This window comes from Budorcas taxicolor, chromosome 4, assembly GCF_023091745.1.
Source record: "Budorcas taxicolor isolate Tak-1 chromosome 4, Takin1.1, whole genome shotgun sequence".
NCBI classification, from domain to species: domain Eukaryota; kingdom Metazoa; phylum Chordata; class Mammalia; order Artiodactyla; family Bovidae; genus Budorcas; species Budorcas taxicolor.
Window position 1 is genome coordinate 13,918,449 of NC_068913.1, and position 15,520 is coordinate 13,933,968.

Genomic DNA, 15,520 nt, shown 5'->3' on the forward strand with positions numbered 1-15,520 from the left:
GCTGGAATCAAGATTGCCGGGAGAAATATCAGTAATCTCAGATATGCAGATGACACCACCCTTATGGCAGAAAGTGAAGAAGAACTAAAGAGCCTCTTGATGAAAGTGGAAAATAAAAAAGTTGGCTTAAAGCTCAACATTCAGAAAACGAAGATCATGGCATCTGGTCCCATCACTTCATGGGAAATAGATGGGGAAACAGTGGAAACAGTGTCAGACTTTATTTTTTGGGGCTCCAAAATCACTGCAGATGGTGATTGCAGGCATGAAATTAAAAGACACTCCTTGGAAGAAAAGTTATGACCAACCTAGATAGCATATTGAAAACCAGAGACATTACTTTGCCAACAAAGGTCCATCTAGTCAAGGCTATGGTTTTTCCAGTGGTCATGTATGGATGTGAAAGTTCGACTGTGAAGAAGGCTGAGCACCGAAGAATTGCTGCTTTTGAACTGTGGTGTTGGAAAAGACTCTTGAGAGTCCCTTGGACTGCAAGGAGATCCAACCAGTCCATTCTGAAGGAGATCAGCCCTGGGATTTCTTTTGAATGACTGATGCTAAAGCTGAAACTCCAGTACTTTGGCCACCTCATGTGAAGAGTTGACTCATTGGAAAAGACTCTGATGCTGGGACGGACTAGGGGCAGGAGGAGAAGGGGACGACCGAGGATGAGATGGCTGGATGGCATCACTGACTCGATGGACGTAAGTCTGAGTAAACTCCGGGAGTTGGTGATGGACAGGGAGGCCTGGCGTGCTGGGATTCATGGGGTCGCAGAGTCGGACACGGCTGAGTGACTGAACTGAACTGAATTCTAAATTGCTGATGGACTCCAACAATTACTCCAGCTAAATGATTAGCTATTTGGAAAGGAGACTGTGACCCAAATGATGGTTTATTTCCATTGACATTTCTTTATCATCACATACAACTAGACTACGAGCTATGATAGATTTTAAAATAAAAATCCTACCAATGATGAATTCTACGACCAGCCCTACATCAAGCACACTTTGAGCCTTAAATGATCACTTCTTTACCTCAGAGTTACAAGAGGAATGGTATTAGTCCCACTGAACAGATGATTTAACCAAGGCCTGGAGAAATAAGTGGCCTCTGTATTTGGCTCCCTATCCTGAGGTTTTCAGCACCAAAACAAGTCATGATATTTTGTCATTAATTTTATTCCTTAGTTTTCTACATTTTACTATTTCATTAGGTATGGTAGGTATGTAGGGCTTCCCTGGTGGCTGAGAGGTTAAAGCGTCTGCCTGCAATGCGGGAGACCTGGGTTCGATCCCTGGGTCGGGAAGATCCCCTGGAGAAGGGAATGGCAACCCACTCCAGTACTCTTGCCTGGAGAATCCCATGGACAGAGGAGCCTGGTGGGCTACAGTCCACGGGGTCACAAAGAGTCGGACACGACTGAGCGACTTCACTTATGGTAGGTATGTGGAGCTTTAAAATCCTGAACGAGATTTTATATACCTATAAAATATAAGTGAAATACTTCTTGCAAATAAGGAAACAATCAATAACGTATTTTCCCATACCTACCTTCTGCTGACATTATATTAATTATCAAATTGTGCCTTGCGGTCTCAAAGGTACGCCTATTATAGGCCGTTATCTATTAGAAAAAGAAAGTCATATTAAAGAAGTGAAATGTTATTTGAAAAATGAAATTCATTAAGGGCTAAACAAAAACAAATTGTCATTCTTTCCATTTTCATTATTTGTCTATATACTTACAAAATATTCCTTCTCTGAACAACAAGAATCAGAGCTTTTAGCAATATTATGGGAAATAGATAATTAGTCAGGTCTATTAAACATGCTAAAACAAGAAGTTAAAATCAGAAAACCCCTTTTATAGAAGACTGTTAAGTGCCAGTAGCAAAGCAGATGCATCATTAGTAAATGGATTAACTATTATGAATTACTTACCAGAGCCATTCTAAACTTGGAAAAAGAAAACATACAAAATCTATTTCTGTGCTTTTGAATGGAACTTAAGGATCATACCAGGAAGTACACTTTAAAACAAGCACATCTCTGTGTTGTCCGCATTTAGTACTAAACTGCACACCAACCAGTGAGGACATGTCAGCACCCCTTCGGAAATCATATCTCACAACGGAGCACAGCAGTAGGGATCACAGTCTCATGGCACAGGCTCAAAGCCACAAATCAATTCCTTCACAAAAAAATACTGGTAAATGTTTGTGGAGTCAATGAACTTACATCAAAGTCAACTCAGAAACAGCCACTGCAAACAACAAACAAAGCAAAGGCCAACAGCAGGATGTGGCTTCAAAAATCTAAGAATAATTAACTTTATAACAGATATGAAATCACTCAGACAGGCCTTCGGTACCTCAAAAAAAACACAAAAAACAAATGATTGTCTTAGCATCCCAGCACTGTCCTGGCAGTAACTGCAGCCACAGTTGACACTGAGATAAAAAAGTAAGACAACAGAAATATCTTGCACACTCAGAACCAGTATCAAAGATTTTAAGCATCATATATGAGCTTTAAATACATCACCCTCATCAGAAATATCATTTGAGACAACAGCGAAAATCAGAATTTGGGAATTAAAAATTCTAAAACTTTAACAATATTTAAAAGCACATATTCTGAAAAGTGTATTATTCCACAAAGATAAAAGAACTCTCTCCACAATCTGTCAGATTTCTTCTGGATTCAGTAACTTCTTTGCTGCTCTCTGCTGGGACACATGATCAATGAGGTTCACAACCAAACACTAAAATTAAGACTAGTCGTTAAATAAATGGGGCATTATTGTTTGCAAAGAAGCAAAAGACATTTGGGAATGCTAATGAGTTTAAAAGTTTACTCTACAAAATTTTAATCATGTTCTCAATGGAAAAAAATACTAAATATTATTTGTTATAACATCTTAAAGCTAATGCTCAGGGAGAAAAAGTTAAACATTTTCAAATTAATTGTAATATTCTTCTGGCTAGGCTTTCCATAATTATCAGAAAGTTCATTATTGTAAATTTCATAATTTTAATAAGTTTTTAAAAATCATAGGCGACATAAGAGAGTGAAGAACCTTTTCATAAATCAGGAGGAAGGATTTTATTATCCAGATTTATATTTAATGCTCAATTTTAAAAGCTACAACAGAATGCAATTCTTCTATCATTTCTAATGAGATATTTAAATACTATAATATCATCTATCAAAGTCTACTTATCATGATGTGAAGCCCTTCATAGCAAAGAGCTATGCACATGTGTACGTTTTTGGATCCCTTATTTCTACAACTGATTTATTTTAGATGTTCATAAATATCTACTGAATAAATTGTCGATATAAGTGACTAAGTAAGATATGCAAAATCTTCTCACTATATTATTAACAGAATATTTTAAAGTGCTGAAAATATGTTTTTATAGATGGATGTAAAATGAGTTATTTACAGATAAAACACTACTTGTGTTAGATGAAAGATATGCTGTTTTCATCATTTTTTATGCATTTCATCATTTTTAAAGATACTTTATATTTATTCATAACCTTATATGTTGGATAATGCACCCCTGTGAATCATGGCCCAACACAAGTGTTTCTCTTCTGTCCTAGCTTCTTGCCTCTCTCCTACCAGAGAAACCATTTTGGATTTTGTGTTTATCATCCCCTTCATTTTAAATATAGTTTTATTATACATGCATGTATCTTTAAAATACATTGTTCACTTTGATGGCTTTTGAACTCTACAAAAATCATAAACTAGTCTTCAGAGGTTTGGGGTTTTTTCCAACATTATGTTTAAAGCATTTATTCATGTTGCCAGGCAAGTCAAACTTCATTCTTGCTGTAAGTGTTCACTGTGTGAAATAATAATTCCAGGAATTATTTATCTACTCTCTTGTTGATGGACTTCTGGTCTCGGTTGGTTTGTGGGTTTCCAATGTTTTCCTAGGCAAACATTGCTCAAGGAACATGACTGTGCATGCCTTTGGGTGCTGGACATTTGCAAATGTTCCTGTTTTTTTATATTTTGGTCACACCACGTGGCTTGCAGGATCCTAGTTCCTCGACCAGTGATTAAACCCCAGGTCACAGCAGTGAAAGCACTGAGTCCTCTCAGTCAACATGGAAGTTCATATCCACAGTCCATGGCTGATTAAAACTTAGGAGAAAAACGCAAAGCATGTAGCCTCCTGAGAATTTGTAAAATTACTACAAATTTCTGGTGGTAGAAAACATGCCTCCCATGACCTGTGCAAACCCCTGGCAATTCCACAAGCAGTTTTGATGCTGGTGCCCTGGTCACTACCAGTAAGTCTTTACAGAACTGGAGAGTTAAGTTCAAGAGGGTGGGGACACAGGTATACCTACGGCTCACTCACGCTGATATCTAGAGGAAACCAATACAATACTGTAAAGCAATTATCCTTCAATTAAAAATAATAATTTTTTTAAAATTCCAATTTAAGATCTTAGAGGCACTGAGGCCTAAAATTGTAGTAGAACTCTCTTGCCATTAATTGCCAGTGTAATTCTGATTTTGTTAGGTACAGTAAAGAGTGAAAGTAATTCTGATTTTGTTAGATATAGTAAAGAGTGAAACACATTTATATCCATTCATTAAAAAAAGTTATTTCCCATTAAAGGTTTGATGTCATCATTGTTTTCATTGTCTTAATTTCTTTTTTTTTTTTTTGGCCATGCCACGTGGCCTGTGGAATCTTAGTTCCCTGACCAAGGATCGAACCCATGTCACCTGCAGAGAAAATGTGGAGCCTTAACTACTGGATTTAACCACTGGACTGCCAAGGAAGTCCTTATTGTCTTAATTTCTAATATCTTCCAGGTATGATGTCAGGTAATGATAAAAATCTGATTAATTATAGCACCACCATAACTCCCAAAGTCAAGGTCAAACATATCTGCATGGCTTACAGAGCCCTCCACGATCTGCCCGTATCAGCATCAACACCTCTGTTCCCATCATTTGCCCTCTGGAGTGCATGCTGTCCTCTAACCACCCCTAAAGTTCTCTAAGACCATGTGGTTTTGTTTATGCCTCCAAGATTTTGATGCGCTGTATCTTCTTCCTAAAATAGCCTTCCTTCTACTTAGTGAATTTCTATTAACCCCTCTTACAACTCTGCATCAGACAGCACCTTCTTCTTATAACAGTTATGTCAGTGTTGGCTAAGTCTGAGTTTCCATTCCAGTGCTTCAACCTCAGAACTTTAAGACATGGCAGGGGATGGCTACTATTCATTTTTCTACCATCAACACCTATCATAACACTCAGTACATGGTAGGGGCTCAAAAGACATCTGTTTAAATGCTTGTATTTGAATGAAGATGAAATCTCAAATTAAAATTTGGAGGAAATAAGTGTATTCATCTTCTTAAATAGAATTCATAGGAATCTATTTATCTTAAATCTTTTAATTTTTTCACTAATTTAGACTGCCCTTTTTTATATAAAAGCTGAAACAGAAAACTCTGTAGATGAACAGAAAGAAATGGTATATTTCCAAATGTTATCTCATGTGTTTCCATGCATAAAATACTGAAAACCACTGCCAAATAATTTTAATTACATTTGAGACTCAAATTACAAATAAACAAGAATATAATTTTGCTCGAAGTAAATTACCTCAATGACTGTTGGTTTCCCCACATTTTCGGCTGTTGGAGACCCATAAAGGACTCCATCACTATATGGTGTCCTTTGGATATATCGAAGCCATCCAGGACGGTCTGGGTAACCCATTAAATTTGTGTTAAATGTTATGGGATCATTACTAATCTCACCTAGGTAAGAAACACAAAAGTAAGATATAAAAGTTATTTTCACGTGCTGCTTTGATAGTTTCAACAAAAATATGTCTGTCTAAAAAGTTTTTTCTTAACATTTGTTGCAAATTAAATAAAACCAAAAGAAATCCATCTGAGAATTTACATTAGGACCTCACATAAAGAAAAAAATCATTTTGGTGGTTTAGTTTGTCTAGAAATCTGATGCAACAAAGAGCATATTCATGCAATTTTTTTCAAACTATCTTTTCCTTTCTTTAATTTTTTTTTTTTGGGGGGTGGAGTCACATAGCAGTGGAGAAGTTCTATCAATGAGACAACTAACTTTCAGGAAAATCATGTTGATATGCTCATTCTTTTGAGAAATCTCTCTTTCATTAAACTCTGAACACTATCAACCTAATCTTAAGGGATATCTGAAAATTATAAAAGTATCATGAAAACAAAAATAATGTAATTCCAAAACACTGGAGGATGAGTTGAAAAATTCAAATCTAAAAGAGCTTCAATAACATGACATTTATTAATAATAAACAATAATAACAGCATCATTTTATTAGCATGTACCAAGCCCCATTGCTGTGTCTGGCCTCTACAGGCACTATTATTTCATCTGATTCCAAACATACCAATAAAAGTAGTACTATTATAGCCGTAATTTTACTGATGAAATATGTAATTTTCCATGTTAACTCCTCATAGTCAAATTAAGTGGGGAAACAAGAATTTAATCTTGGTTGAACCCAGAAACTATGCTCTTAACTATATGAAACTATATGTTTTCTTCTGCTGCTTAAAAGGTTTAGCTATACAGTTTTGCAAAAGTACAATGCCTCATGAGAAAACATTTTATAAATAATTGATGAAAAGATTGCCTTTTTTTCTTGAATACTAGCGAAAACATGCTTAACTATATAAGTATTTTCAGGTACGCTATTCACCATATAATCTACAAAAATAATATTTATGCCATATTTTCCAGAAAATTCATTTCTATTACTTAAGTAAGAGTCATAATAAGAATATATTGTCTCTTGCTATTCTTTCTATATCTTCATTAACTGGATGGTATTTATGACAATCGAACAAAACATAATTTAAACAAATAGATGATTAAATAAGGCTTTGTAATTGGTATTACTTTGAAGAAAAATTAATCTCCATTATATTATCATGAAGTTATATAAAATTATTTCATATTGTAAAAGTTTTTTTGAGAATTTTCTTAATATCATATTTCGTTCTCTTCTATGATATGTGGATACTTTTCCAAAAGTCAATGTCCTAGGTAAGACTCTAAGTCTTAATGTGGAAAACCATAATTTTACAGCTATAATTATTTCTATGAGAATACAGGTAGATGATTTGTCAGAGGTACAAAACTCAAGACTAGATAATCAGAAATGTGCTTTCTTCAAAATTCAAAAATGAATTGTTTTCTTCTGTAATTAAATGTTGAATCTTACAATGGGAAATATCCTGTAACAATCAATTTATCATATATCCTGACCATGTCAAATAATGTCAGAAATATCTGATTAAACATTATCTGGATTAGGCACACTGAATAGAAAGAAAAATTTAATAAATTAACCTCTTTTTTTTTCCCCCACCAAGAACATACCAGGTTTGGGGTAAGGTGGAAATTCCCCCTTAAAATACTCTCTTTCCAAAACATGAACAAAGAGGACGCCTGCGGAGGGGTAGACATTCCGATCAGAGTGTACCTTGGAGAAAATAGTGTACACTGCAAACAAAAAGGGAAGAGAAGAGATAGAAAGACAAATAATGAGGTCTGCTTTTGCAGATTCACTTACACTGTCAAACCGGGTTTCACTATAGACATTTCTGAGAAAACTGAAGCAACATGCAAGATAGTTAAAGTTTGTTTTAGGACAAACATGGAACAACTCTCAACTTGGTGTGTTTACAGACTTTTCAAGCACTGTGTAAGCAGAATTAGGCACAATTAATTTTTTAAATTGTTATTAAATAATGAAGACAACCATAACATCTCTTTGGTAATTTTTATGGAGATTATTACCAATGAAATACATCATGAGACGTGATCAACTATAAAATTGCTACAGTATCTTTTTCATTTTACCTTTTTTCAAAGAAAAGTATAAAGAGCAACTTTTAAATGGTAAGAATCTCCACTGTATTAACTGTTTGCCAGACAAAGCATAAATACCATTGATAAATATAAGGTGACTTTCAGAAATACTTATAAAAAGGCACTGGGTACTCTTTGAGTATTAGTTCTCATATCTCTCCTAGAAATGATTTATTCCACTTTACCTGATCTTGACATTTAATAATTCACACGTATAAGCTAGTCTATTATGCTATCTCCTAAATAAGCAATAACAATTACATAATAAAATTCAGGGCAAATCACTTCTTTAAGTGAAATGGGGCAGATTTTATTATTTACTGGTTCCTGAAGACACATGATGTGAGCACATTAAAATGACCAAATTGGTTTGATTAGTTTCAGCTTATCATTTTTTTCCCTCTGATATCATCATCTTCACCAACACATTATACCATTACCCTTGCCACCTCTCCAATCTCTTGGTTTTCTATCTTCTGGTTTGGCTAGTGGCTGCGATTTTTAAACAGATAAACCCTATCAGGCAAGTTCTTTCTCTTAGTCACTGATGGATTTGTAAATGTAGTAATTAACCTTAAGAACCCAAGGCTGCTCACTCCAGGCTCACAACTAACTAATAGCTCTGAATAGTAAAATCACTGACAGTAATTTTTCAGCATAAAAATAGGAACTCACAAAAAAACACTGCTGTATCTGTGAAAACTTGCCCCTGCAGTTCCATGGATGGCTGCCAAAAATGAGGAACTGAACTAAAACATTTGGCTGGTAGCTTCATGTATCCACAGCTTTACTACGGAAAACACAACTTCAGAAGCTAAAGCGACAGAAGGAGGGAAGCAGCAAGTAGGTGTAAACTAGGTATGTAGGGAGACTTGCTTCCGGACCTGTTTCGTACCAGCACTAGGAAGCATTCCCATGGTTTTAAGTACCCAGTCTTTACCCAACAGCAATTAACTCACCTGTGAATATGGTCTCATTCCAGAAAAAAAAAAAAAAAGAATGAACAAATAAATCGTAGAAATATAATGGGGATGAGAACTGGAGATTTTTCGCCAATCAAGACTCCAGTGTCCCCGGAGTGCTAGGTGCTATGGAGACTGTGAAGATGAAGGAGACCCAACCCCTGTCTTCTGTGAGTTCCCCTTCTAGTTTGGGACAACACCACCCACCTAACTAGGTATGACTCACAGAGAGACAGACTGCTCTAGCAAGACCCGGAAAGATGGTGAGAAGCAAAGGAAGCTGGAAAGATCTGGTAGAGGGTTACGGAAAAAGTAGAACTCAACATGGCTTTTTAAGTACCAGCAAGATTCTGAAACTCAGAGACGGACAATTTCGGTGGTGAAACATGCAAGATACAATTGTGGGAGACTGTGGGGCCCTTTTGAGAAAGGGCATTAAACCACTGATGCTAGATTCTGGTAGGGAGACGAAAACTGGGAAGAAGAACCAACTTACAGAGAGCTGTAAACTCCTGCTGAGAAGTCACTTCATGCTATACAGAAGGGTGTTTAAATTCCAGATCACAATCTTACACCCAAAGCACAGGAATGCTTTACATAATTTAAAGAATCTCTTCAGAGTTTATCCAGTTCATTCTTTCTAGAGATTAAAAACATGTTGAAGTCCAGCACTGAACTTTTTTACCTTTGTTGTTTTTCTGGGCACCTAGGAGGTGTCTGGCATATGTGAATAATTTTATAAATGCCTACTGAATGGATTAATACAATCTAATACATAGCAAAAGGTACAGGGAAACAGTTCTTATGCGTGTGTACTAAATACATATAATGCTTAACTTCAATTTCAGTTTTGTAACTTATATTAATTCCTATATGTGTGCATCAGTTTATGGGCTACCATTCTTCACTTACATTATAAAGTACTAACAGTCTTCCTTAGTCTCTGCTGCCATAAGGTAGCAAATGCTAGCTTCTAAATAAAAAAGAAAGGTTGTCCATAGTAAATAATATTGAAATGATGCTTTTTTCTCTATGGCTTGTGGCCGGGCCTGGAAGGGAACCATACAAGCAGCCTGTCGCTGCTTATCATCTCACTTCAAGGACTAGTATAGAACATCTCACTTTCTGCTTTCACAAAAAGAATTTCTTTTCTATGATCTACAGAGCCAAACCACAATCTACCATGGCCCTCCTGGGTTTTAAGATGACATGCACATTTCTTTATTCACGTGTACTCAACTGCCTTTCTGCAATCTGCTGAACTGCATACTTGCTGGTCAGTTACCTTGGCGACTCTGCTTCGCTTTAAGTATAGTATGCCATTCACTTTGAGAAAAACATGATACAGATGTACAACACATTCATCATCTAGAAATGGAAAATGACTAAGCCACTATATTTTGTTTGTGAAAATAATACTTCCTTTCTGTAGCATCAGTTTAAATTATGGGCACCCACACAACAGTTTAGAGAAGTGCCCTTTACCTTACCTTTCCCATTTGTTACTTGCAAAACAAACAGCTATTCAATAGAGGTTATTGGGGCAGTATTTACACCTAGCTTCCTTTCAAAAACAACAAATGACACAGAGAATTCAAAGTGATGAGCTCCTATTCTAAACATGAGCTATACAAACAATACTGAGCAAGTCTGCACTGACACCAACAAAGGCTGTTCCTTAACAGTGAACACATGTTGCACTCACAGATGTCTAGGTAGTCCTCACAAACAGTAAGTTTGGAGCATACTGTTTTCTCTCAAAGCAAGTTTTGAAAATCAAATTTAAACACTTGAAGAATCTCTGAAAGACATGTCTCTGAAATACGCTGAACAGTTTCCGAAATACACAAGCATACTGCGCTGTGCTAATCAAGCTGAGGTCACAGGGTCTGTGTACCGCAGGGCTCTGCAATCGTCTCCGGCTGCAAATCCATCACCTCTGCAAGCACATGCCATTGGATACAAATGAAACAGGAAACCAGTCTGTTGCTAAAACCATGCAAATCCATCACCATTAATGGTCAAAACAATTAAACCAAAAGTCCAACTCACAGGGGGTCAAAAAGATCATCTTCAAACCACAAGGGTAGCTAGATGTGCAAAGATTAAAAATTGAAAACAGGTAGTCATAAGTTAACAGAATTTTTTAAAGGAAAAATTACATATCTGAGTTAAGAAGAGCAAAAGAATATGTGGGTGCAAGTGGCTGGGGTAATATTTCACCGTCCTGATGCAGCTCCGAAATCCCTTGTTAACATGCAGGCAAAATCTTTCCATAAAACTATATTCTCTGTATGCTTTCGTCATGAGGCATAGAAACTACAGACCATTTTCAACAATGTATATTATGTGAACACAGAGAGCCAAGAACCAAATAACAGTGATGGCAGTAGCAATAAAGTGGGCCTCATGCTAGCTAAACAGCATCCTGTCTTTCTTTATTAATAGTCCATTTGAAATTTTCTCCCCATGGGAGCAACACTGAGATGAAAATAGGAGGGAGCACATTTGTGCGCTTATTTATAATTACTTAAAAACAAACGCAAATCTGCATGTGTTAACCAAACATCAAATCTGAAAGGAGTGAGGTGATACGTTGCCAACAAATCTAGAGCATGACACTTCACAATTATCAAAATGAGTTTTTAATGGCATATACATGTGCACAGACATATCTAAAGTCCACTCTCCACAAAAAAGTCCAGAGAACATTTACAAGCCCTTTGTCTGCATCAAGGAGGAGATGACTATAAACTGGCTGCTGAGTGTGGGACCAAGTCTCAGCTAGATTGAAACCTTAAAGCCTCCTTTCCTCTGAAATCTTTAAGAAGTCATAAAGGATTGTGAGTATTCACATCGAGGTGACCTTTATTAGGCAGCTATTATGTTGATCTCTCTCTCATAGAATGCTTATCAACAAATTAATCACTTTCAAAGGTCCACTTACATGATCTTCTCATTTTTTTTTTGCGGTTTAAGAGAATATGGTAAATTCTCAGTTTACCAGGAACCCCAAGGAAGGGAAACATTTTAGAGAGCTGAGTTTTCTAAAGTACTTGGTGGTCGATCCTTTTTCATTATGGGTATAAGATCATTTAGCACATCAATTATTGCACTCCGCTCTATTATACAATGACGCTCTTACGGACTGTTTCGTTGCCTTGCCATTTACCGATCATGCTAGTGCTTAGCAGGTAGCTGTCTGCTAATGCGTTTTGAGGTGGTGCATTTTATAGATTTTCTGTTTTCTCATCTGTAGACAAGCTGTCAGCTGTCATTTCTCATTGCTGTCAGTAATGTTTCCTCTAACTGCTTCTCTGGGCCTTCTAATTTGCGGCTATTAATCCACTGCAGGTTTAGAAACCAGACTACCAAATGAGGTGGGATTGCGTGTTAAAGTAAGAACAAATTTGTACTGTCGTAGCACTCACAAGGCTCTGTTAGAGCTGAAAAAAAGAAGCCTGCATCTGCCACGTCTCTTTTAGCAACCCAGAGACCCTTTTGCGGTTCCCGATTCTTCGTTGACACAGTATATTCTGAAAAGATGATCTTAGTATAATTGGGAGCCAGCCATGATTTGAGGAGATGGCAGCATAAACTCTACATATTAAATATATTCAGAAAAAAAAAAGTGTACCATAGAAAGCCTTTATTTAATCTATATGTTACATAAACAAACTGTCAAATCAAAATGAATGGATTTAATGTGCTCTATAAAATAATTTCTTACATATTTGCTGGGTGGGAAATACACTGCACAATTTAAACAAAGAGAACTATTGATTAAGTGATCTATTACCCTTAGCAATAGCTAAATCGGTCTAAGATTATAACACACTAAAATAAGTAATTTATTAATAAGAAATTGAAGCCTATTTACAAGAGCATTTCAATTTTGTTAATTTGCCTATCTTGTAAGCTACTCACTGGGAAGCATGACAAGGGTGCCTTAACCGAGTGCAAATTAGTTAAATAAGACTAAATGTTTTTCAGATGTTCACAGTACTGCTTTAATAGTAAATATTATTTGAAAAAAACTTTGGATAAAAATGATGAAGACGACTTTTAAATATGTTTAAGATACAAAGATAATACTGAATAGCCACTTACCTGGTACAGCTTCTCAAATAAACTTTTGCCTAAGCAACTAAATTTCCCAATTCCTCAAAATCCTACTTATAGAAGAGACACTTCTCTGCTAAAGTGAAGAATTGGATTATTATTAAAAAAGAAAGTTACACAAAAATACAATCGCTGAAAAGTTATTTTACTGTATGAGCTTTGCTGATAATTGAGAACTATAAGTGCTGATAGAAAAAACAACCCTTGTCTTCTCTTTACCCACTCCAGTGTTCTTGCCTGGGGAATCCCAGGGACGGGGGAGCCTGGTGGGCTGCCATCTATGGGGTCGCACAGAGTCGGATATGACGGAAGCGACTTAGCAGCAGCAGCAGCCTTCTTTTATAGTTTTAATATCTAAAAGCTCCTTATGAGGCTCAGAGCCCTGTATACACAGCACTCCAAGAAGCTTCTACCGATTAATCAGAATTGATTGTAAGAGATGAATTCCATTTTGCTATCTCTGCATCAAGAGAACTCATTCTAGGGTTTTCAGAGCCTGATATATCTATGGTTTTCTCCCTAATTTATTTTTCAATGCGTTATCTCTATAGTTTAATTGGAATTTAATTATTAAACCAGAAAATGTCTATAGAAAAATATTTTGAAAGGCATCAATATCCAGCTGGTATACAACCTGTTTTGCTTTTTTTTTTTCCCTCTTTAAACGTTACTGTGTGTTTTATCAGTCCAGCTTTATAAATCTTTGCTTAGAATCAAAAGCTTTTCTCGGCAGTCTGCCCTTCACCCCTTGAGTTTACTCAACATCAAAGTCCTGAAGATCATCCATTCAGCAGTGGTCAGCTATTGTTTTTATTTCAGTCCCAGACAGTCCACACTTGGGCTATAGAATTCATCAACGGGAAGGCATTAAATTGCCTTTTCAAACGTCATTCCTCTAAGAGATAGGACCACTTTTCTTTACATGAGGTAGAAAAGAAACCACTACCTGGATCTTTTTTCTACAAAAAACAGAAAGGTTTCTTCCTGAGATTTTTCCTCCCCAACCAAAGCCACTTACTAAAACCATTTTTCTACATGGAGTTAAATATCTTGATTTTTCCATTGAAAGATCACGTGTGTTTGTTTGTTCTGTTGTTATTTTTTTCATAAATGTCAGCTGGAAAGTGATTGCAAAACATTTTTAATTGGTAATCAATAAGCTTGGTCACATAGAACACTGCAATTGAAAAGGGCTTTATATATCATCCTGTCGGGATGTGCCAAACACCTTTCTCTACTAAGGGACAGATCATTGCGCTACTTCCTATTTGGATATGGCCTCAGCATTCTACTCAACCCAGAATTCCTGCTAGTTAATACCAATCAGAGTTAGCATCCATAAAAACAAGTTCAGTCCTCCAGTTTTAGAGTCAACAACATTGAACCCAGAGAGACTGAGTGACAGGTTCAAGCCTACAGGACTTGAGGAAAGAGGAAGAGCCAGAACTTGAACTGGTGGTAGTTATGCATTTTGTTGATTTTGATAACATAAGGTAATACACTTGGTGGCTGTCCATTATTATACCCCACACTACAGTAAACCCAGTGCTTGGTGCATATAGATATTTTAATAATGCAGAACTATAATAACAGGATTTAAATCAGAGGAGGACACCAGGAAGGGAGAAAAAGCTAAAGAGTGAGTTCAAGAGAAACTGGGGAAATAAGAGAACGTGGAAAACGGAACTGGTAGATTCAAGATGTATTGATCATTTCTATTTTGAGAACTATAGTTCTGGCTCAGGTTCCAAGGAGAAAATCATTGTGAGGGCCAGTGGGAACATGAAGCTTGAAGTAGGAAGAGATAAGGATCTCTTGGAGATTCTAAAAAATGTGACGGTAAAAGCCTTGGAATCGTATATTTCACTAAGAATACGACCACAGTGGAGGATTCAACTGAGCTTAACAGCAGGTGAGAGTTATCTATAGAAAATCGAACAGGAATGGAGTGACATGCTGAAAAGAGGACAGAGAGTCTAGACATCCAAGTTAAAAAGAAGAAACCAAAGAAAGGGGAAAAGAAGGCTGCAGGTGTGCAAAACAGTGTGAAGTCCAGAGGCAGGGTTTTGGTGATTTCATGTGAAGCAGCAGGAATCAGGGCAGATCCCAAATCCTTGGGAGATGACAGAATAGAAATACGATGCCAAATCTGGGGCATCGTATAGTTATAAGTTCTGAATACTAGTTATAAGTTTTCTTTTAACTAGAAAGATTAGGAAACAGGAAGAGTGGATGTGTGGAAGAAGCTGAAGGCCCTCAGCTTGATTAAGGAACAACCAGATAAGGTGGTGCTAGTGGTAAAGAACCTGCCTGCCAATGCAGGAGACGTAAGAGATGCCGGTTCGATCCCTGGGTCAGGAAGATCCCCTGGAGGACGGCAAGCTAATCCAGTCTAGTATTCTTGCCTGGAGAATCCCAAGGACAGAGGAACATGGCGGGCTGCAGTCCACTGGGTTGCAAAGAGTCGGACACGACTGAAGTGACTTAGCCAACACACACGCAGATC

At 36.8% G+C, this 15,520-nt stretch overlaps 1 protein-coding gene across 2 annotated transcripts in view; it reads right to left on the reverse strand.

Moving 5' to 3' along the window:
* The window catches only part of SGCE (sarcoglycan epsilon), a 67,740-nt gene that overhangs the window by 33,814 nt on the left and 18,406 nt on the right, over window positions 1-15,520 (reverse strand). For both annotated transcript variants that reach the window (XM_052638657.1, XM_052638656.1), the window contains 3 exons: window positions 7,439-7,561; window positions 5,654-5,811; window positions 1,558-1,630 (listed from right to left, as the gene is read on the reverse strand). In XM_052638657.1, coding sequence (XP_052494617.1) covers window positions 1,558-1,630; window positions 5,654-5,811; window positions 7,439-7,561 — 354 coding nt within the window. The remainder of the gene's footprint in view (window positions 1-1,557; window positions 1,631-5,653; window positions 5,812-7,438; window positions 7,562-15,520) is intronic.